This window comes from Lethenteron reissneri, chromosome 35 (genome assembly GCF_015708825.2).
Source record: "Lethenteron reissneri isolate LAM-NWPU_2019-01 chromosome 35, ASM1570882v1, whole genome shotgun sequence".
NCBI lineage: Eukaryota > Metazoa > Chordata > Hyperoartia > Petromyzontiformes > Petromyzontidae > Lethenteron > Lethenteron reissneri.
In genome coordinates, this window is record NC_083813.1 from 3,682,014 (window position 1) to 3,706,513 (window position 24,500).

Sequence of the window (24,500 nt, forward strand, 5' to 3'; positions counted from 1 at the left end):
TTTGAAAATCCACTGCTGGATGAAGGCCACATCCAGCAGGGGGCCCTGTGGGGATTATTTGGCCATACTTCACCGCACTCGTCAGTGTGGATAGACAATGCAGCATGAAGCACACTAGGGCACGTTGCTGCCCTCTGCTACCCACAAGGTGTCCCCGCAGTAGCCTATAGCACCTGCATGCATGGTCATCGCCCGTGCAAGCACCACGCAGATAAAACCCCGCTTAGTTTCCAGTATCCGATGACAATGGGCACCTTCTGGGTGCTTTGGTCACAAGTATCACCTTACGAGGTTTCTGTAAATACATTCTTATCTCCCCTTAGCTAAACTACCGAGTTCCGGCCTGCTGTGCCTATGCACAGGAGTCCAATTGATTCAAGCTGTTGCCAGGTTCGGCCCCTTTCTTAGAAAGAAAAGGGCCTAAGAACTTTACAAGGCACGCACCCATCTTTTTTGTTTAATGCTCTATGGTATTGGGCAAGTGATGGGGAAGCTCTGTGCTGCTGCACTTTAACGTCCCTCTTAGGAGAAGGAAGGCCAGATCGCGGATGAATGGAATGTTTCCATAAATCTCTCGCGGAATGCAACGCTGTTGCCATCAGCAGAGCGAGGCTGCGGGCCGTGAGCAGTGCAGTCTATGCGTGAATAGCGGTCTTCAGACAGACGATATACGTCTGGCTTCAATTATCACGCATGTCTTGCAGGGGTTATATGCACATCAAGAGCCATTGTTGAACCGGTTCCCTGCCATGGGAACTTGGAATTTACACCACTGGCAGGTCAGGACGTCCAATGCAGAAAACCGTTGCCAAAGGCTTGGCGGAGCAGTGAGACGCATCGGCGGTTTTCCTGCGGTCGCGTTTGCACCGATCGGTGTCCATGTGGGCAAGAAGGATTTGGCAAAATGATGCCGCTCGATGCCATTCCTAATTAGCGCCGTTGGATCGCAGCGCACGGCTGGCTCCTGCTGCGCTGGCACACGCACACACGTCGCTGCTGCTGCAGCTGCGTCGCGACATCGGTCTGAGGAGGCCACGCAGGGCTCCGGGTGCCACCTGGTTGGGCCAGGTCAAGCTGGACACCGCGATGGACTTGTGCCTCAGACCGGTAAATGTGGGGCATGGACGCTACGGCAAAGGCTGTACGCGGTTTAGTGCGCGAGTGACAGGGCTAAAGTCAACTGATGTCATGCCGCTCGAACTTTCTGACGGTCAATCTTCCTTCCATGGAGCGTTGTCACATTTGGCAATCCTCGCGCTATCTCTAGGAGTTCGATCTCACACATTGACATACTTTATAAGTGTATATGTTCAACAAGTAATATTTTGGGAAAAATGTCACAGGCACTTTGTTTTTCATCTATCCGCGGCACTTAGCGTGTGGTTGCGTATGCCAAGCCATACGGTATGTGTTTACATGCGAGTTGTGTGTTTACCGTACACTATATATATAGGGCAGTCTGTGTGTTTGTTCAAATGTGAAGACTGTGTCGGCTTCAGAGAGAAGCCGATTAGAAATCCCGGGACTGCCCCGTGCCTCGCGCACACAGCACGGGGATTCATGCCCCTTGACAATTGTGCAAGCCCCGTCGCCCGGCGGGTCTCACCCACACACACAGCGCAGGGAGCCTCTCCCACAAGCGCAACATTGGATCTCAACAGCCGAGGCTCTCCTTACCCACAACATTTACATTCCAGCTTCTTGTGCTGGCCACGTCCAACCCGTGTGCGTGTGTGTTTGTGTTTATCCAGTGGCGTAGCGTACGGTACCAGTGACCTGAGTTCAAATATCAACAATACACAGCATTCGAAGTAAGATGTAATGGATCTGTTCTGGGCCTCCCCTAGGTCAGCTGGACCTTAAGAACGTACTTGGTGTGGTATGTCAACGTATGATATTTTAAAAATCAAAGACGGCTAGCCACAGCGATAGCCACACCACCAGTCTGTGTGTTGCGCAAGTCATATGCTCGCTGACAGTATTTACCCCATGGTGTTATAAGGCTCGAGGCTGGGGAGCTCTCTCCTTGTCTTGATCCTTGTGTTTTGAGTTTATTGCGGCAAAAAAAGTGCATCTGCAATTTCGACGAAGGGTTGGTGGTCCACGCGAAGGTCACGCCTGCAAGACACCCATTCGCTCAGGTACAGGAAGGAGGTTCCCGTGATAAGCTTGAGAGTTATCTGCTCACGTGTAGGAGTTTTGTAATGCTTCCAATACGAAGCGAATACACTCAATGAGGAATTGATCAAATATCTCCGGCTGAAGAGGGACTTTTCCTGCATTAAAAACACGATCATTAATCTTTACATGGGGATACCGTCTGTGGTGTAATTTATAACAAACCGGACTTGCAATCCAGAAGTCGCTGCTTTTTGTCTCCCGGCTCGGCAACTGAAACGATGGTGCAAGTCTCCGTAACCACCCTGCTCTTTGGGGTGCCCCTCCGCACCGACGATTAGCACGGTTGGCTACGTACGGTGCGAAAGAAGTTCAACGTAAATATTCACAGGCCTGGAAGAGTCGCAGCCAAAATCACCTCTGAGGAGGACTCTTCCCTCTAGTGGAGCCCTTCCACCAGCAATGTTGTGAGCAAGCTATTTCAGGGCTGCACCTTTACCAACTTTTATATTTGTGTCTGTAAAAAAAACACGTACTCTCATATTCTTGATTATTTCGATAAAGTCACGTAGAAGGGAAATAATAAAATAATACAAATATACAATTATTTTATAATTGCCCTTCTACGTGACTTTACCGAAAGAACCAAGAATATGAATCCCTGCAGTCACGAAAGCTTTAAATCGAAATTTACATACTCTCATGTTTAGTTGCTGTGTGTTACATTCCATCTGCTTCGCACACACACTGAGCTAAAAGCTTAACCCTATAAATACGTCTTTAACCTGTTGGGTGTCACCGGCAAAGTGCAGATGCCTCCTGACAAATCAAGACAAGAACCCCAATCGCTCAATAAATCAACGTCCTTTATTTAACCCATGCGAGAGCCCAATGGGATTGACGATCACTTTTCGGATAAGTGACCTTGAAATGTGACGCCTTGCTGTGAAGTGGATGCAAGTTACAAACAATGCTGCTCACAATTACACAATTACATATATTATAAGACAAACGGTACATTTTGAATATATTTGGTCTGAGTTCAGGTCAAGTTTCGTTTTTGTCACTGATGAATACAATCAAAGGAGGCAACATTCAATTAATTTTGTTTAGAAACCCAGTGCAACGCCGTTTAAAATTAACACGAATAATCCACTTATCACCGTTATTCACTGTCACAGTGGTATTGATGACTTGTGCTCTGGCTCATGAGTCTGTTATTTAGTTTGGCTGAAACACCTTCCATGTGTGCTTCGCTCTCCGTACGAGCTAATCGGAAAAGCCATACCCAGATATAGACACTACCAAAGGTGACATCCATCGGTTGTTTTGTTAACATTGGCGAAGACTTAAGAAGCTGTAGATTAACGATGTCACCCGTACACCGTCGGAGACAGGACGCACCAAAGGCTTTGCTACAAATGCAGCGCAGAACGCGCCCATTGCTTGTACACGCAGCGCGCCCTCTCGGCCCGTCCGCGTTGCTGGCTCATGCCAAATGGCTCCGGCAGGAACACTCGCAAGGAATGGACGCTGTGAGTTAAGACACTGCCCTCCCTAACGAATAACAGCCACCTCCACCCTCAAAACACCACGACTCCACCTTCATTCAACATGCCCTCCTCTTCCCCTCCCCACACCCACTCCCCTACATCTCCCCAACGCCTCCCCCCCCCCCCATTGGAAGAGCAACATCCAAGAAAAAATAACCAATTCCCTCCCCCTCCACTGATTCACTGCTGTGACATCACCCGCGCCGCCACGCTTATAAGTTGCCGGTGGCCGCACGCTCAAGACATTCGCTCGCCGCAGTAGCAGCAGCAGCAGCTTCATCGCGAGAGGAAACGACAGCATCTGTGCCACGTGAGTGGGAGAGCGATGGTTGTTCACGCGCGCGCGTGTTGCGGGCGTGCGTGGCAGCGCGGGCACGAGGCACGCGCCGCACGAGTCGTCTGTGTGTCACCCTACGTGACACGCTCACGGCGCAACGACATTTGTGCATATGACGTTGAATGATAACGCCGGAACCTATGCATTGTTTGCGTGTATGCTGCAGTACATATTGTTAAATAGGTGTTTGCGAACGGAACATGCCTCCAAAAGTATATACCGAGTTTATTCGTGGATATTTGTCTTATATTTGTGTTGTTGCAGTGTCACTACAAATCTCGTTCACCTGGGTTCAATTCCTGGCCATGGCCGCTGTTGATAATTAATGTATGAATCTGGCCAAAGCCTTCACCTGGGTTAACTCAGCCTAAGCTGATTATTCCTACTGCAATGCGGTGGTGATGAACTTCAGCAATGGGGAAACAAAGGTGGCGAGGTGTGCGTGGTTCTGGCTACACCACCTCTCGGCGTGTGTCATACAAACCTTCACAGTTGCTCTTGAACAGAAGTAGTACAACACTGTAGGGAATATGCACAAATAATGTTCTCAAATAATGTTCTCTTTGTATAGGCGAGGGGGCTAAGCACAATGCACAAGTCACGTCACCTTGTACATTCATGAGTTGAGCTGGTTTTGATGTGCGTGATACATTAGATGTGGCGTGCGCTTGTGTGCGAGTTGAGTTCGTGTGTGAATGATTCTGTCACGTGAATAACATGGACCCCCCAAAAAAAAGTTTCGAAGGTTAAAACGCTCAGATTTTCTCTTTTGGAAGAGTGGAAAACAATAATAATGATAAGTAAAAAGTATTTCTGAAACAAAACTGCACAACTATAGAAAACGTTCGAACTTACTGGGGGGTGGGTAATATTTGGTCTGTAATTGGAATTGCAAATGTCACCAATATATTTTAGTAGCATGTATATTTTGACTAGAAACGTCTGAATAAGGGATCTCATTCTAAAAATAAAAACAGTAATTCTGTATGTACAGTTAATGGGCAGTCAAATAAATATCCTGCAGGATGGCGCTGCAGTTAAGAGCACGCCATGGACTCGCAATCACAAGGTGGTGAGTTCAAATCCCAGGGTAGGGCTTGACTCAGCCCAGGATGTATATGGGATGATAAAATAGATACCACTTTGTAGGAAGTCAACAGCGGTCGTCCCATGGAGACACTGCTCCCCACCACGGGAATGTGGAATTTCCGCAACTGTCTCAGGGCCACCAATCGAGGTGGGTGCTGCCTAAGTGTTCATTTAAAAAGAAACACTCAAGGCTTGTTGATATTCTTTTTTACTTTGAAAAAAGTAAAAACATATTTCAAGGATAACTAAAATTACAGGAAACACGTGAAACAAAACACACAATGAAATGCATCAACATCGTGTGATGCATACCTGCCGACTTTACAAAAAAATGTAGAACGGGTTGGTGGATAACATAGAGGTGAGACGCATGATGATATTATGTTAGACACCAACCCACAGGGCAAATTATGTTGTACTTGCATGAGACAGGACAGTAAGTAGGTTCATGACAAGTCTATCCGTATATGACATTTCAAATGTCATGCTCTCATATTGTGCGTGTGTAGGCTTTGTCCAATCACTCAGTTTCCGAGTTCACACAAACAGTATTCACAAATAAGTTGTACAAACATTCCAAGCAGCATCCGCTCTTGAAAATTATCACTGAGACGAATTGAGGCTTTCCTGGATAGAGCTGTAATGCGAAAACAATGGCAATACGGGCAACGGGTTAGTTTGACCCTTAGAATGCGAGCGATCCGCTCATTTAACAAATAAATAACACATGTTATTCAACACATACCCCGTAGATTATTTATGGATGTAATATTTCAAAATGGAGCGAGAAGCATGGGATATCTGTTTGGTGATATTGGCTCTATGTTTCAAATCTCAATCTGGCATTATTTTAATTTTAGTTTGTTGGACATTGCCCCCAGCGACGTAAGAGAAAAACAAGTTAATACTTTAGTTTTTTTTGGAATGCGTCAAACGCGTGCGGAAAGTTGGGCGCCCAGTGTAGCACTTTGCCGGCAAGCACCGTAGAAGGAAAATAATGGCAATACTGTATTAAAAAAATAAATCAGAGGAGGTCTGGGCCTAATGCTGTTTGACACACGCACACACACATAAGTGCGAAGAAGAAAAAAAATCCACCATATGGCCATACAAGGCGACGGGGCAAATACTGTTACGTGAGACTGACACCCACACCATTCGCAGCCACCTTTGTCTCCCCGGTGCTGATACTCATATGCTGCTCGAGGTACTAATCAAAGGCCGAGTCAACCAAGAGGGAGGGTCTGGGCGCGTTCATATTCCCTGGCATTACGGCAAGAGTTTGAACTCAGATTTGCGGACTTGTAGTGCAGCCTCTGAATAATTAAGACACCACTGTCGACACACGCAAAGACAACGATCACGCGTATACCCTTAACATACTGTAGTAGGGGCTGTTCGTGAGAACGTAGGATGACCGGCATGGCACACGAGGTGGGTGACCAGCACCGCGCCCGGCCGCCTTGGTCTCCCGAGTCAGGACGTTTTGTTGAGACGCACACAAAGACAAAGATCCCCTGTGTAGCCTTAACAAACTTTTGGGGTCTAAGTGATTTTAGCCAGTGGCACCTATGAAGGCGGGACACGAGGGGGGTGGGTGGCCAGCACCACGCTCACGCGCACACACACACTCACACACATGCACACACACACGCACACACACTCACACACGCACACACACTCACACACATGCACACACTCACGCACACACACTCACACACATGCACACACACACGCACACTCACTCACACACGCACACACACTCACACACGCACACTCACTCACACACGCACATACACTCACGCACACACACTCACAAACGCACACACACTCACACACACGCACACACACACGCACATACACTCACACACGCACACACACTCAAACACACTCACACACGCACACACGCACGCACACTCACACACGCACACACACTCTCACACACGCACACACACTCACTCACACACACTCACAAACGCACACACACGCACACACACTCACACACACTCACACACGCACACACACTCACTCACACTCGCACACACTCACACACGCACACACACGGACACACACACGCACACACACGCACACACACTCACACACGCACACACACACTCACACGCTCACACACGCACACACACTCACACTCGCACACACTCACACACTCACACACACGCACGGACACACACTCACACACGCACACACACACTCACACACACACGTACACACACTCACACACGCACTCACACACACACACTCACACACGCACACACTCACACACACACACTCACACACGCACACACACTCACACACGCACACACACTCACACACACTCACACACGCACACACACACACTCACACACGCACACACACTCACACACACACGCACACACACTCACACACACTCACACACGCACACACACTCACACACGCACACCCTTTGCCGTCAGTGTCACAAAGAAACAACTAACCCACCATCGCCATGGCGTGTGAACGGTGCCCAAAAAGCGTCCCCTTAGAGGCGCGCGGCTGTTTAATGCGTAAAAATAAAAAGTCAAAAGTCAACACGCGCGAACACACGCGCACGGGCACGCGGAAAACAATGCGCACATGCATGAAACGGGCCCTGGGCGAACGTTTTCCCACTCAAGTGCAAAAAAAGGAGAGCTGAAGCCAGTCCGTCTCCTTTCGAGTCTGTCGGATGAGCCGCGTGAAAGGAGTCGGCGCAAACGCCCCGGCTGCTGGCAATGCAAAGGGCACACGCTGCTTCACTTAGCGGTGATTAATTGCGTATTATTCTGTCTCTCGCTCTCCTCGGCTCCCCGCTCGCCCTCGTGGAAAACTCGTGACTTTTCAAGACAGTTGTCGGTGTCTCGTGCCAAGTGCAAGACGGCGCCCGGAGTCCGTTTGGCACGAGATTTGTATTTTTTTTTCCGGTTTAAAACAACCCACTGCTATGTATACAATTGTTCCTAGAATATTGACATATGTACTTTATTATGTAATACAATATATATTATTACCTACACATTAATAATTGCATCCGACCAGGTGGCGGTGTGGTTAAAGGGCTCACAGTTGGAGAATCGCCAGTTCAACCCCCAACAGGGGAGGGAGGGGGGGTTAGAATCAGCCCAGCATTGCAAAGGCAGCAGTGGTCATCCAGTGCAGAGACAGGGAGCCCTCCATGGGAATGTGCAATTTCCACCTCTGTCTTGGTGCCACCAATGGATATGAGAAGTGCTTGCCCCATTGTTGTTTTTTTTTACTTGAGCAAAGAGACTTAAACGCACGTGCATATGTACACCACGTGTGTACGCACGGTGCTGTACGCACACACAGGCACACACACAAATGAAAGTTTCCGCTTTACGATTGCAAGAGAAACCACCCGACCAACCTTCCCTTTCTCACAAGCTGGCCGGTCCTGCTTAAGATCAATAAACGTTTGTGTACGTCAATCACGGTCAGGGATATGAAAGGGATTTATGCACGCGAAGTGAGAATGAAAAAAAGCCTCACCTCATTGGCAGATCTGGCACAAATAAACAAAAGCTTGGCGAGTACGCATCAAAGAGTCCATGTGTGTGATCGAATGCATCAAAGCTGCCAATGACTTTCAAATCCAAGCCCTTTGGCTCCTCTCCAGGGTCTCTTCCCTAGACCTTTGTCTCACCGCCCTCACCCGTTTCCTTCTCACTCCTGACCCGTTGCCTGTGCAGTCATTTGAAAAGCATTCCTCGCCCAAGTGGCAGTCATTCGGTCGTAAAGTGTGGCTATTGATTTATTGTTATGATGATTATTATTATTCATGCAGGTCTCTTCCTGCCCGGCCAAGTTGCGGCGGGGGTGGTGGTGGTAGTGGTGGCCTTGTGGGGAGCGGTAGTGTAGCGGTTAGCGCACTGCGCTACGAACCTGGCGGCCCGGGTTCGATTCACCGCTCACGGCCAACACCAGTGACGATTATCTGAACAGGTCCTGGGCCTTCCCTAGGTCGACTCAGCCTGAAATGAGTACCTGGTGCGGTGTGTAAACATCGCCACTGGGGAGACAAAGGCGGTCGGGCGTGGTGCTGGCCACCCACCCCCTCGTGTTCCGTTCCGGCCTTCATAGGTGCTCGCTAACAGCACTTGCCCCTACAGTCTGTTAAGGCTACACAGGGGATCTTTGTCTTTGTTATTCAGACGCTCAACAATCAGTGAGAGGGAAGGTCGCAAGTTTAAATCCCGGTTGGGAGGTTGACGAAGCCAATCATCCCTCCAGGGCTGGTAAAATTAGTACTACCTTGCGGGAAGTAATTAGCGGTTATATTTTAGACAGGAATGTGGAATTACCTGGCTTGGCGCCACTAATGGAGAAGAGCACTGCCCCATTGCTGTTGGAGCAGCCAGACGCCTTGACATGGTTGTAAGCCAACACCAGCCACAATGAAAATATTTCCCACCATATAGTTATGATAATTTTTCGAAATCTGTTTTTCAAATTCTCACTATATTACAAGACCTCAGATTCATCACGTTGTTTTCAACATCTTGAATCTTTTTTTTCAAATTTCTTCCTCGACTCTTGAGAAAAACATTCATTGCTCAAAACACACTCTCACTGCATGTTTTTCAATGTCGAAGGAAGTCTTTTTGAAGGACGACAGTGCGGAGGTACCATATTTTCAGCTTACACTTAGGTATGAATAAAATATACTCTATTTAACCATGGTGAACCCTTGAGATTTGCATTCCAAGGGTTCGTGGCAAGACAGCAGCAGTACTGGTTCCAAATATTTTTTAGCTAAATCCGTAAACGTAGCGTGTTGTTACTGCACACCGGAGTAAGTGACATCCAGAGATCAATGACTGAGGGGAAGACTTCCAGCCAGATGGTGGTGGTAGTGGAGAGACATTGAGGGCCCACCTTACAGGTAGAGTGTCGACTATACGGCAGTTTCAAGTTGTAGCAGAAGGTAGAAAATCAAGGCGAGGTGCAGTGACATCCTCTACAATGGCCAGGATGACCTCTTAGCCCCACTGACCTTGCACCTACCGTAAATCACCAGCAACAGCTTTATTGTTCTTAGTGCCACAGTCATGGTGCTACGAAGGGTGATCAAAAAGTGTGTCACCCTCAGTCTACGGAAGTCGGCCTAAGCCAGGCTGCAGACTTTACGATCACCCCGTTTCTTGTCCAAACGCAAACGTGAACCGTCCGATGTCCCTCTTTCCCTGTGCCGTTTTTCCGTTCAGCCCAACCACGCAGAGCGACGAACCCCGGGTGGTGCCCCTGCCCACGCACGCGAGAAGCAAAACCGACAGCGCAGCGAGCGGTGCCGACCGGCCGGTCAGCATGCAGAGCGCCCTGGCGAGGAGCGTTATGGCGGCAGTGACGATGTCTCTGCTGGCCCTGAGCGGAGCGCCCGGGGCGACGGCCTTCCTGTCCACAAACGACACGCAGCTGAGCGCGCTGCTCTCGCGACATCTGGAGCCGGATGAGCTGGCGGGTCCGGAGGCAGAGGCGGGCCAGCGTCGCGTCCGCCGCGCCATCGACGATGCGGACAAGGCGTCCATCCTGGAGCTCCACAACAAGTTGAGAGGGCAGGTCTACCCAGCCTCCTCCAACATGGAGTACATGGTGCGTGCTCAGAGAGTGTGGGGGGGGGGGGGGGGTGATGCGTGGTTGGGTGAGTGAGTGGAGGAATTAGTGGGTGGGTGGATTGTGAGCAGTGAATAACACGCACAAATTGAAAACAGTCCAACATCAACCCATACCACAAAGCGTCTTGGGACATTGTATGTTTTTTTTTTCGAGTAAACACATTATTACAGTTTTTCTATTAACATAGCAGGCACCGGGCTGGAGCAATGATACATTGGGTGGAGGAGTGGTTAGTATTGGACCTACAGATTAATCGCTCCTTACACATTCAAATTATATTTTTAATTATTAGCGTGCTGCGCTATGAACCTGAAACCTGAGTTCAATTCTCAGCCATGGCTACCATCATTGGCAAGTGATATCAGAACCGGTCATCCACCTCCTTCACCAGCCCGCACTAACTATCGTGGTGATGCATGATATAAAACATACCCATGACTGACACGCAATGGAGAGGCCTTCATCCAATTGTGGATTGAGAATGGCCAGTACTTTTTTATGTACTTATTGCAAACGTTACAGTATTATATATTTAAAAAATGCAATATTCGGCAGATTTCGACAGCGGCTTCGTGTAATTACTTGTAAACGGTTTGACATGGGGCAGGGTGACACAGAGAGGCCATGCACACGTGTGAAATCGTAGTGTGGAGGGGGTAGAACTGCAAATTAATTTACCTTCTGTGGGGAGTTTTGATGAATTTGGCATGCGTGCTGAGGGCTTGCCGCGCGCAATGCTTCACACAGCGGTGAGAGCAGCACAGCTTGCCGTGCCTCAATGCTGGAATTCATAAATCCTGCAGAATTCTCACTTTGGCATATGTAGGTCACCAAAATGTGTGCTTTACAATAAAAGCAACTGTTTGTCACGGGCACCGCAGGAAAAATGTGCACTTCACAATAATAGCAACTGCTTGTCACAATGTGCAACAGCTCTATCCTCACACCAAAGGTGTGACTTTCATGAGGGATGTGAAAAGCACGTAGCTTCATTTCGTGTTTGCAGGGGATAGCCTAAACTTTTTGCTGGCCTTGGAATTCCATAATCGCTTCTTGGCCATTGCGTTTGGTGTGAATCTTATGTTTATGCCCGTGGCCCGCGAATAGAATATAAGAACAAAAATAATTTCAGTGTATCTCTCCTTTACGGTTGTACGTGAAATTGTTTTATTTCTTCTGCACTGGTGGCCGTGATCCAGTGATGGAAATTCCTCATTTCAATAACATGGGTCAGTCTTTACAGAGGACCACTACTGTTGACTTCCCACAATTGCCCCTGGCAATGTGAAGGCCTAAGTCAACTCTTGACTGGGAATTGTACTCACAACCGCCTGATTCTGAGTTGAATGCTCTAACCACCGTGCCACCTGATTGGATATAGATGATAATAATTTTTTGCAAATTTATATTTATTCTGAATAGCAATGGACAATCTTAGTGGATTGAGGCAGCTGTTCTTTATATAACCATAGCTCAGTCTCAAACATCTCTCTCTCTCTCTCACATCCACAAGAGGAGGGTGTTTGCTCTGAGCGCACGAGCAGCCAGACTTCCCCGCGTCTCTGCGCAGGTCTTTTTCTTTTTGTTGTTTTGACAGCTGGAGGTCGGGGCAAGTATGCGTCTCCATCCACTGCACTCTGTCGTGAGGAGGCTAATAGCACAGCCTCTGTGGCCTTGCCCTGGGCAGAGAAAGGACGGCGAAAGAGAGAGAGTGGGAGCTTTGAAGGAACCAGAGAGAGGAAAGGGCAACGAGGGGAGATAGATTAAGGGCCGGGCTCGGGTCTGAGAGCTGAAGGCTGGTCTGGTGAAATATGTGTCACGCGGGATGCAGCCGTCAGTACCTTGCGGTTCCACTAACATCCGCTTGGCCAACACAAGGTCCAGCAAATTTGTGTTCGTTTTGAGCGAAATGTGCATGGCAGTTGCACGACTAGCCAGATGCAGTTCTGAGTTATCCCCACATTTGTATGGGTTTCCCCCCCAACACAATTGCGGATTCTACTCAAGTGCCAAATACATTGCATTAAAGTAAACACGAAAGAAAATACTAAAAAAAAATTACCAAAACAAGACCCTCCTCGATAAACATTGTGCTCTCTCTACGCAAACTTTCCCCGCATGTCCTTTGTTTTTGGTTTTGAAGAAGTTGTTGCATCTATAATCTTTTATAGGACAACTTTTAGCTCCTCAAAAGTTATCCCCAGTGGTTTTGGGCGCACACCCAGATTCGTCGTGGTAATCTTTACAGCAAGTTATTGTGGACACACGTGCTCGTTGCACTCTCAAGGCGAGCCAGTGAGTCACCCCCCCCCCCCCCCCCCCCAGGGGCATTCAGTGTAACTCCCTCTCTCTGTCTCCTCTCGAAGGCAAGACGCATTTGCGCAAAGATAAAAGTGCTTTACGCAAAACTGTTAAAGTTGCCAAGTTACGCGTGGCAAGCTGGGATCCTGGGTAACGTTTGTGGGGGAGGTGGAGCGTGCAAATGTGTCCGCCGCTACGTCAGGAGTGTCCCTCTGAAGAGGGCAATGTTTTTGGAGTTAGCCAAGCAGCATGACTCTGTTTTTTATCTGGATGGTTGCTGCTGAAGTAGGAAAGCCAGTGATGCATCTAAAATGTCAAAAAAGAACGTCATTGCAAAGTCAATCAAGGTTGATCAATTAGATGCAGGTGTTCCCCAATACGAAAATGTCGATGTGCCTTTCTGCTCAAACGAGCAGTGACTGGAGCTCAACTCTGTTGGTGGCCCTGAATCAGAGGAGGAAATTCCACATTCCTATGGCAGTGACCAGTGTATCCATAGGACAACCTGTTAATTTTGCATAGAATGGAAGTGGAATAACCCTGTAGTTACGATAAGTCAAGCTAATGCCTGACTAGGATTTGAATTTGTGAACTTCTGATTGCCACCTGTGCAATTATCTTCAATCATCCTGTACGTTATGCAGTGAAGCCTCACTGAGACTTACATTGCCAGGGTCATGCATTGCGTTACTTAATTCAATCTTTTTTGAGTATTTCATACAGGGGGGAGGAAGATTGAGTCCCAAGAGAGAGAGAGAGTAATTCATGTGAGGAGGCATCGCTTAGAATGACATGTTGGCCAGCAATCTTCTGTGCTTGTGTAATACTCGCAAACACTGTGATCCTCGTCCAGTTTGTGCCTGCAACCTTTTTGGTTACCCTTTGATCGATTTGGCCAGTTTTCAATTGGGAATGTCCCCAATTGCAATTCAACTCGACACTACAGGTTGGTTCCTGTTCGATCATTTTTCCGAGAGATGTAGTGCCCCCTGTTACGTACTGAAGAGACAAATGGATGGACTGGCAGAGCCAATGACGCATACTGCATCAATCAGTTTGTTTGGAAGTGTTAACAAGCATAAGCCGACCTACTTTTGTCCATATTCTTGGTTCTTTCGGTAAAGTCACATAGAAGGGAAATAATTAAATTAAATAAATAAAACAATAAAATTCTCACGTTTCGATTGCAACACAAGCAATCATCATCAGGTGTGAAAAATACAGCAATAAACGTCGTGAGAATTTTATTGTTTAATTTATTATAATTTTATTATTTCCCTTCTACGTGACTTTACCGAAAGAACCAATAATATGAATCTCTGCAGTCACGAAAGGTTTAAATTGAAATCTACTTTTGTCCGTTATCCCCCTTCCCCCCCCCCCCCACACTTATATAATCAGCGACGCTCCCTTCTCGTCGTCTCCACGTGTGTGGGGCAGTGAGCCCAATTTCCTTTTGATCTGTGGATCCAGGAGTATTGAGGCCAGACCTCAGTCAGCGGAGGCAGTAGCTCTCCCCCCCCCTCCTCTCCCACCTCTTGTTTTGGTCCGTGCCTTATACTGGGTTCTTGTTTTGTCGCAAACAAAAAAAAACAAGTATAAAAAAAATCAAGCGTAGGCAGACGACAGCTGTAAGAGCGGCTGGCTGCCCCCTTTGTCGTTCGGAGCAGCGCTGGCGTGGTTTGTGTTGTGCGTGTCGTCTCGCCGCTCACGTGCGCGCGTTTGCTCGGTCGGCGCTGCGGGGCAGACGTGGGACGAGGAGCTGGCGCGCTCGGCCACGTCCTGGGCGGCGCAGTGCAACTGGGACCACGGGCCCAGCCACCTCCTGCCGTCCATCGGGCAGAACCTGGCCGTGCACTGGGGCCGGTGAGACTCGCACGCGACACACGGGGGGAGGGGGGGGGGGACCACGGGGCGAACGGACGACTGGCAGAGGTGCCCAATTCCTATGTGGATATGCAACCCATATAATGACAATAACCGGCACTAAGTGGCGATGATGTCACCACAGTGCTCGTGCCCGGCTAGGTGCACTCTTACGACACTTGACGTGTCGAAGGCTTGCTGGCAGGAGGTCACGTGACAGACCCAGGTGCCATGGGTTGAATGACTGAGATGACCTGCAGATGCACGACCTGTGCTCGCCACTGTGCCAAACTCTCCGCGTTTTAGCCGCCCGGCGCTCCACTTGTTGTGAGCATCACTCATCCACTGTCGCTGGAGGGTGACTGCCTCCTACTGCCCAGTAGCGTCCTTCATGAGCCTCCTCCAGAGCGGCCGATCTTGACACCTTTGGTACCATAACAGTAAAGACATACACAGAATGTTTCCGAGGTGTATTGGTTACCACACTGGACTTGCAATCTAGAGGTCGTTGGTTAGATCTTCTGACGAAGCAATTGGAACAATTAGAATATTTGTTAACTTTCACTCTCCCCCCTCCCCACCACTATCTAGTCAGGGGAATACATGGGTGCACTGAAGTTGCGTGTGGTGGGGTAAAGTGTGGGTACCCCCGCCTCTTCCAAGATGTCCGGGAGCCTATCCCCCAACAGCGTACCTTTATATTTAACTTTTAACGTACAAAAAACGCAAGAGCGTCTGAAAGCTTTTTGGAGGCCCGGGGCAAAAATTCCAGATGAGGCCCTTCGTGAGCTGAGGCCCCTTTAAGACTTGAGGCTTGGGGTAAATTGCCCCACCTGTCCCACCTCTTCCCTCCCACCCCATCTGCTTCCCCTGTGACTCAGCATAACATTTGTGCCAGCCGTGTTGTGGCAAGAAGTGATGACCGATTTTGATGGCATTTTGTTGTTATGCATTCTTTTTGTGTACGGTATCCTTGAAAGTGCAATTAACTTTGTCTGGTCATGTCCCCCGGGGCTTTAATCCCTCAGAGAAACTCTTTGTCTTGCTCCTCAAACCGCCCGTTCACAACGATTGTAGATTTATTGGCACTTGAAGACTTCTGTTGCTGAAAGTGCTTCTTGAAACATGTGGAAAGGATCGTGAACCATCATGCCCTGGGGTGGATTATTTCTAATATTTTTATTTTCTCTCCGAACTTTCTCCAGATTTTTCTTGTGTTTTTTTTTCTTCAGATTTCTTTATTTTCTAGATGACACACACACACACACACCGGATTTCAAACACCTGTGGGGTGGGGGTAAAAAAAGCCGTAGGTCATCTGTTGCTCATGAGTTTTGTCATCCTTCAAAATAATGTAGGTACTGTAAGTACTCTTAAGCCGTCCTCCGTCTGCTGGAGCACCACTCCTTGTTAGGTCACAACATCTTCAATCACCCTTCCCATCGATACAAATCACCCCAAACAAACACCACGCCGGTGACGTGCAGGAGGCCCCAACCAGGTTTAGAAGAAGCAGAAGCAGCAACAGCTGTGGCCCTGGTGCCGTGCATCACGACCACGAGTTGAACCGAGTTCACAGGCGATTGTAATGTAGTGCATGAAACGCTGTGCCACCGCTACACAGATACCATACAGTACACACATTGTACACATTCACACAGCGCCTCCACGTCGGTACACGCACAGCAAATATGCATTGCACCGGGTTGTTTACATTGGGCGATCCTGCTCGCTGTCATGCACGTGTAATCTCACACACATTAACCGGTAAGGACAGTCCACTTCAAGCAGAATTAAACATTGGCTCACGTCCAAAGCCACACATACTTTCGGTGTGAAAGGAACTCACAGTGCTATAATGTGCAGTGACATAATCACCACGTCTCTGTGCGCGAGTGTTCGTGCGTAGCTGTGCGTGTGTGCATGCATGCGTGTGGGCATTGCTGAATAAGAATTTGCATTCACTAAAGCGCAATTGTATATATATACCTTTTAAAATGTTTGCAAGGTAAAGTTTCAAGTTAAGAGTGCATGGTGGAGTAGAAGCGGGAAGGATGCATTGATTCATATTTATTCTTAAACTCACAGTACCTGCCCTGAATGCAGTAACAGTTCCATGCAACGGAGCTGCGTGTGACACCGCTTCCTGTAACCCACGTGCATGGAACGATGCTGCACAGCAGCACCGTCCAACAGCCAATCACAAGCGGAGGACCGAGTCACATGGTCACAGGGTCAAGGCTTTGTATTGGCTAATGATAACTGCATGTAAAATAGACCAGCGGTCTCCAACCTTTTGGGCACCAGGGACCGGTTTCGTGGAAGATAATTTTTTCACGGACCGGGGGGGAGGGGGGTCATCATTGGGTCTTTGCCCCCTTTCAAAGAAGCTCTCCAGCGACGTTTGTTTTTTGCTCATTTTGGCTAGGGTTAGAGCTTGTGGGCTTACCAAAATTGTGACTGAGACAAGTGCTCAGTACGGGAAAGAGACGCGGACGAAGTGGTAAATAAAATAATGGGGGCGGTCCACACCGGTCCGTGGCCCGGGGGTTGGGGGCCCCTGAAATAGACTTCCTTAAACACAGATTTTGTTTAAATTTAAATGAAACTCGGTACAGCATTTGAGAATTTATGGAATTAACAGTTTGCTGATTCTAGGTAGAGCTCTATAGTGCAAATAGTAATAATATTGTTTGAAAAAAAAACAATAGGTTCTACCCTTTCTGGCAATAAAACAGGTGTTAAGATGTTCAAACACCAAATATAAACCTTTTGCAAGGAATCATGTCTACATTGACCACACGTACTTGTGGTGACCATGCAAACACACATGCTCTGATAAAAATAATCTCTGCATTGTCTTTGACATTGATTGGCCTACACCAGAGACAGCTTTCTTTAGGGCCTAGTCTCAACCAGTGTTAGACCAGACAAGCCAAAAGGCGAACAACACAAAGACAACGCACTATCAGAGTATTTACATAAGGTCCTATTTTGTAGATGCTCACCCCGAGTCCAGTAATAACATAACCTAGAATCAAACCGTTTTAAAGATTGAAGAGGAGGAAGTTCTAGATATCACCCTTGAAGAAGTAGACAGAGCCATTTTCTCCTCAACCAGATCGTATAAGTGTGGCTATCATCACCAAAGGTGTTGGAAGAAAATTTGCAGACTTGTTCACTGAACGCTTGCATGCAAAATGAACAATGCAATCATGCAATGGTGCCTCAACCATTGTCCTGCTCACAACGGCTGATAAAAAATACTTTTGAAGAAATACAGAGAACCATTAGCCTCATATTGCACATAGATATAAAGTGTTCACGAAGATCACTCTGAACAGAATAATGGAGAGTACAATGTTAAATACTCTTAGTTCTTTCGGTAAAGTCACGTAGGTAAAAAATTAAATTAAAATTATTTTTTTTTAAATAAAAATAAAATAAAAACAGTGTTAAAGCCGACGAACGAGTGAGTACCGACAAAAGATGTTTATGCCACCGAGCACACAATGCAATAATGTAAATCGGGATTTTGGGAAAGACAAGTAAATATCAAACACGTCATTATGCTGAGCCTGCGTAGACGTGCAAACGACAGCGGGCTCTGTGGAAATGTGATGCGGTCATCTTAGCGCTCACAAATCACGGCACACATGTAAATGCGTGGATTCCAAAAACAACAAACCATTTCAAGCGCGGATCTTGCCAGAGTTTGTCACGAAGTTTTCTCAAAATTGTATTGAACATATGAAGGAATAAAGCATGAAGGGAGATATTAACTGCGGGATATCATTGAATCAGAATTAATTGATCCTGGAGAAATCCGACGAACTGTAAAGCTTTTTTTTTTCACAGATGTACATTAGGCGCGGGTCAGAAAGTTACAACAGCAAACAATGCAAATAAAAAAAACGATAGGAGTGCAAAGATAAGAATGGTGTTGAAGAAGTTAATAAAGAAGGCTGCAAGGTTGGACTTCGTTGTGAGCAGCACAATTGTCATACCAAGTTTGCTATTAAAAACAAACAAGATATTTGTTGGAGGGACACCAACGAGAAATACATCATGTGCTGTACACCCATGGCAATGATTGAAGGTGGATTGGAATCGAAATGATGCAAGACAGAAATTAGGTCAGAGTGTTATTTGGAAAACTGACCATGATCATGAAAAGCAATGAACCATTGTGCCAAAAGAAATTTTCAACCGATGCTCATTATCTGTGCAGACATGTTGATTCGTTTTTGCCAATGTCCATTGGCAAAAACACATGAAGTTGGAAAGTGGACAAATAAGCATAGAGAGTTGCATGTTTGGAATGACACTGAGAGATGGAAGGAGGAACACATGGCATAACGATCACAAATTCTGGACATCATCACGTTGTCTGCTTATAAAAGTAAGTGGGCTTTGCCAGGACAGATCCCTGGAAGGCATCATGGCCGATGTCTGAGACTGATGGCAGAGTATGTATGTAAAATATTTTTCGCACCGTGCTAATCGCAGGTGCGGGGGAAGGACAACAAACTAAACACAAAAAAAGCAGCTCGAAAGAGACAAGTTTTAAATTTAGATTTTAAAAAAGTGGCAACCAATGGCAATGATACACTTCCTAGGCCAACCACATAGGCTAAGGAGTGATAAGCTGAGGTCTTGTACAGATGGATCGTTGCAAGACCGTCATGGCTGCGAGAGGAATTGAGGAGGCCATCATCCAGAAGTGAATTGACCATGGCTATTGAGATGATCTTGCGATCAAGTTCCATGCAACCTTGCTATGTGGATCGTCATTGGTGCAACCCACGATGTGTGCTGCATGCAGTTGCAAGCAACCGCTCTTGCACCGAATGCGTCATGCAGGAAGTGATGTCACCAGGGGCGGTTTCTTCATTAGGGCGATTGGGCGACGCACCACCAATGTCATTCAACCACAGAGTCACGCGAGCCGTCACTGTGCCTCTGGATATAGTCCAATCAGCGTCATGTCACGTTCTGTGGAGTACCGCCTCTTTTTGGGCGATTTCACTCCGGCTGAGAATCGCCCCGAGTGGCCCCATAGACTTACATTCAAAGATGTTTTTTTTTCGACCGGGGGGCGCTGCAATGCATTCTCTATGGCTTCCGGGAGGGCTCGCCCTAACGTGCTTACGTCATCATACGTGCTTACGTCATCATACGTAAGCACGTTTCATCCAACAATATAATTTGTTGCCACCTAGTGGAATCTTTAATAAAATAAACTTGAGTGGTTTGTTTTAATAGTGAGTATAGAAACAAACAAGATGTATTGTAAGAGTCACTTTATTTTTCATTAATATTAAAGAAGTGAAGTTGCCTTTACGTGCTTAAGCTGTTAATTTATCCATTGCATGGGTGGACCTTATCCTTATCAATCATCCAGACATTTGCCCCCCCTGAGAGATTTTGCAGGAGCCGCCACTGGATGTCACTGGCAAAATGTTGCCTGTGGCCATTTTTATGTTGTGCTGCATGGTCTAACAAGGCTTTAAAATCAATGTTTATTGATTAGTATTGTCCGTAATAGCTTCACGTTGCCACTGCAGCTACGAGCGACGCTACTTTAACAAGACACTGAATCATGGCAATTTATTCAATTATCGGGATGGGTGACTCGTTTTACCTGCAACATAGAGTATACATAAAATCAGTGGACAGTTTTGTCTCATTCAAAATACTCGCAGTAATTTTGACATTGATCATCGTTTTATCAAATTAATATATACAGCTGCCAACAAATTGAACCATTGCGATAATCTCTCTTAAAATATAAAAGGTCAAAGTCAATTCCTGCTGAAATGAACATTGAGGCGGTGCTCATCTATTTGAAGCCCTGAGCAAGTGGTGGAAATTCAACATTCCTATGGCAGGGGCAAGTCAATACATACAACAACCTTGTGTTGTCTTCCCCAAAGAGAAGTGCTCATTTGATCGACTCTAGAGGAATGATGCTCTAAAGTCAATTGAACCAACCAGCATGTGAACTCGCAACCTTCTGACCGGGAGCTGCTCGCTCTTATCGCTGACCCACCCAGTCGGCACACAGTAATGCAACCTTAGTTGCTTCGACTCCTTCACAACACGAGACAGTTTGCCGCTGAGGGACCCTGCATACCAGCCAGAGACCACACGAATGGGACCACGGCAGTGAAAACGTTCAGAACCTCTGATTAATTTGATTTTCCGTGGGCGCGTGAGAAAGCCAATGCCTTGGCTGCGACTCTGTCCGGCCCTACATCCATCTGTCCCCAAGTGACAGCGGTGGGCTCTCATTGCTGTGTCACAAATCCGTCGAATCAAAGCGTGCCACCTCTGTTCGCACCACCGCGCAATCTTTCACTCCTCCTGCACGTGGCGCAAGGTGACAAAATAATTGGCGGCTCTTCATAAAAAAAATTATCTCCCTCCCCGCGCTAAAACCAAGCGTGTGGTGGGTTGAAGCACATGTCTATTTGCAGCCCTGAGCAGTTGGACAGCATTTTGCACAGATGCATGGCAGGGTCCAGTATATCCATAGCACATCCACACCCAACCGCGGTTGACTTCCCACAAAGTGGTACTTTCTTTTCATTTTTGGAGAGAGTTAACCCCTAATTAGAAACTCATTTGCATAGCTCATAACGCTGGCAGGGTATTGGGCACAATTGCTTTGAACCAGTCTGGGCTGATGGCTCGTGTACACAGAATGTAAGTGAAATGCCCATCAGCTGGTACATCAGGTGTCCAGAGCAGGCAACACATAAGTAGGCTCACATCGTTTAGGGTAGGCATGGAAGCATTTAATTCCTGTTTTTTTTTTTTATTAAACCACATGAGTGTCTAGTGCTGGCCAGAGACGATTGCTGGCTTCCTGTTGTGCTCTTACACGCGGAATTGTGCGCCTTTAGATTAATCTCACATTGAGCACGGGACCATGGGGAGGAGTAAAGGAGTGGGGTGCATTGCTGAAAGCAGAGTGAACTGGAGAATTTAAGTGTCCCAGAGATACAGCTGACTCACATCAAGAAATATCTCATCTCAAAGTCATTATCTCACTTATTAATGAGCTTTGGGTCGCTATCCACTCGTTAAAGTCCCAAGATGTACTCGGGAAATATTTTTTTATGACAATTGTTGCCAGACATTTACACTTGGCAATGTTTTATTGTAAAAAAAAAAATTGCACCTCCGATTGGTGCAAAAGAAGTTCAACGTACATACATTAAAAGTGTAGTTGCCCAATCCTGGACAAATATGATGTCTGTAACTGCGATGGCAATGTCCAATCAGGTCACGTAACGACCCAAGGCTGTGTGCTTTGTAGGACAATGGTCAAGGTGAAGGCGCAGCCCTGCAATGCCTCGCTCACGTCACTGCTGGCAGAAGTGCCTCTAACTAACTAGCTCTAGAGAGGCCCTCGACTCGAGTAACTTGGCCTCATCTTCCACACCGTAGACCAACAATTGTTCAACAAATACACTCTTCAACAAACTCTGTTTTTAATATCGCGAACAGAATTCCATTTTGCCATTGCTCTACAAAAGCATGCCGTTGCCGTACCAAGCCGCCATAGTTGCTCAGAGTAAATTAATTTTCCGGTAACAAATAGGCAGAGTGCATCATGGCCCTTGTGTGGCCCAATTCTTTGTTTCCGGAGCGGTATCTCAGTGGAACCCTTTGGCTGACTTTCTACAAAGCGGTCGTCGTTTTGTTCACCCCGGAGCGATGACGGGCTAAGTCGAGCACCAGGACGTGATCTTGCAGCATCGTGGCAGGCGAGCGGAGCGCGCAGCTGCGGTCAGCGCTGCCGCAGTCCGTCACGTGCAGTTATTGAGCTACAGCTCAATTCAACTCCACGCGGTTGGTGTACATAGACGGCTTGCACACCGCCCTCCCCACCGCCACCACCTCTGCTAGTGATTTGGTTGTGTGTGCGTCTGCAGGATGGATCGAGGAGGACTGAATGTGTTGTGTTGGCACAGATCAAACAAATGTCACCAGTCTCCTTCCTTAAACACCGCAGTTGTAACAAAGGAGACACAGTAGGCTAACGCAATTGGGACAATGGCTCTTCTTCAGAGCGGACAGAGAGAGCAATCAGACCATTCAAACTGAATTATAGTTTTGAGAGCACATTTTTACAACGCGCGCGGTGTCTGGACAAAACGTGAGGGAGCACCGATGATGCATTGATTGGCGCACTGTCCTGTGAGCCTGCGACCCGAGTTTGATTCCTGTCTGTGGCTAACACCAGCGGCGAGTGACATCTACAGTATTACTATTTACTCCTACTATTTTTTATTTTACCAGGTAAGGCCCACTGAGCTATATCGCCATTTTTCAGGAGCGATCTGGCCACAAACGATAGCTCAACGAAGTGGCTTATCATGTGGACATTTATAGTAGAAATACAACGCATGTTTAGAAAAAAAAACACGGGGAGAACATTCAAACTCCAAATATATAAGTGTCAAGGTCGGGGTTGAAGCCACGCTTTCCTGTCTACCACCGCAGCGCCCTGAATCTGTCCTGAGCACCTCCTCTTCACCAACCGGTAGTGATCAGTCTGGTGAGGTGTGGTCAAACAAGCCCCATCACCAAAAGGCATAGGGAGGCATTCATCAAGCAGTATTGCATTGAATAAACCAGTAAACTGGAGATTGTTAATTACTTTATTTTTTAAGTATTTTATTTAATTCACACTATCTTATAAAACAGATGTTTTATATAGTGGCCCGTCTTCAGAGCAAGAATTAGATGTACCTATTACATTATTTTTGTTATAAGGCAGTGCTAATGATGAATGTGGTACATGACTGCAAAAGCGGTCCCGTTAACATTTCATGAAAGCTATTCACAGAGTTGGCACGAGCTGTTTCTATTAATATCGCGTATTTGGTAACAACACGAATGATTTTAAATTGTGTTAAAAAAAGACACGTTGATTTACGTAAAAAAAAACCAGAATCGATGTGAAACACGATGCTGTGTCAGTGGCCATGGAATGCCAAATAATCCAACTTGAACGACGTGTACATGAGCATCGGGATGTTGCCGCGGCGCGATGGTTCGCACGCGAGCACTTTGCAATCCCGGCTCCACAGTTGAGACAAACGGCACGCAGGCTTCTGAAGCCACCCCCGCCGCTGCGGATTGAATTCGTACGCCGACGGAAGTCGATCAGCAGAGGTCACGTGCGGTGGGGTCACGTGTGAGTAATCCCACCTCTTTCGAGATGTCCGGGCAGCATGGAGGAGTAGGCCGAACACTGCCTAGAGGAACTCTCAAGGGCTCTCTCTCGCGGAGGAGGTCTTTCCACCAGCAGTGGCGCGAGAAATCTGCTGGACGTCTGTGCAAAAGAGCTTCATAGCTCATCGGATTTCCACAGGATAAACAAAGATTGTGATTCTGAATTACAGTCCGCACTCAAATGTTCGTAAAAATACCTGTATTTATGTAATCAATACTTCAACCTGCTTCTCTTAGCGGTTGGTGGCGGTGGTGGGGGGCGATGTAAAATGGTCACTTGTGGAATCTATCAAGGTGCTGATAATGTTGGATGATTTCCTAAGTGGTGCGGCGTATTCACT

General features: G+C 47.2%; 1 protein-coding gene across 1 annotated transcript in view; it reads left to right on the forward strand.

Annotated features, from left to right (window-relative positions):
- Window positions 1-3,845: 3,845 nt before the first annotated feature.
- The window catches only part of LOC133350823 (cysteine-rich secretory protein LCCL domain-containing 1-like), a 48,754-nt gene continuing 28,099 nt past the window's right edge, over window positions 3,846-24,500 (forward strand). The window contains exons 1-3 of the mRNA XM_061565584.1: window positions 3,846-3,981; window positions 10,335-10,719; window positions 14,792-14,910. Coding sequence (XP_061421568.1) covers window positions 10,435-10,719; window positions 14,792-14,910 — 404 coding nt within the window. The 5' untranslated portion in view covers window positions 3,846-3,981; window positions 10,335-10,434. The remainder of the gene's footprint in view (window positions 3,982-10,334; window positions 10,720-14,791; window positions 14,911-24,500) is intronic.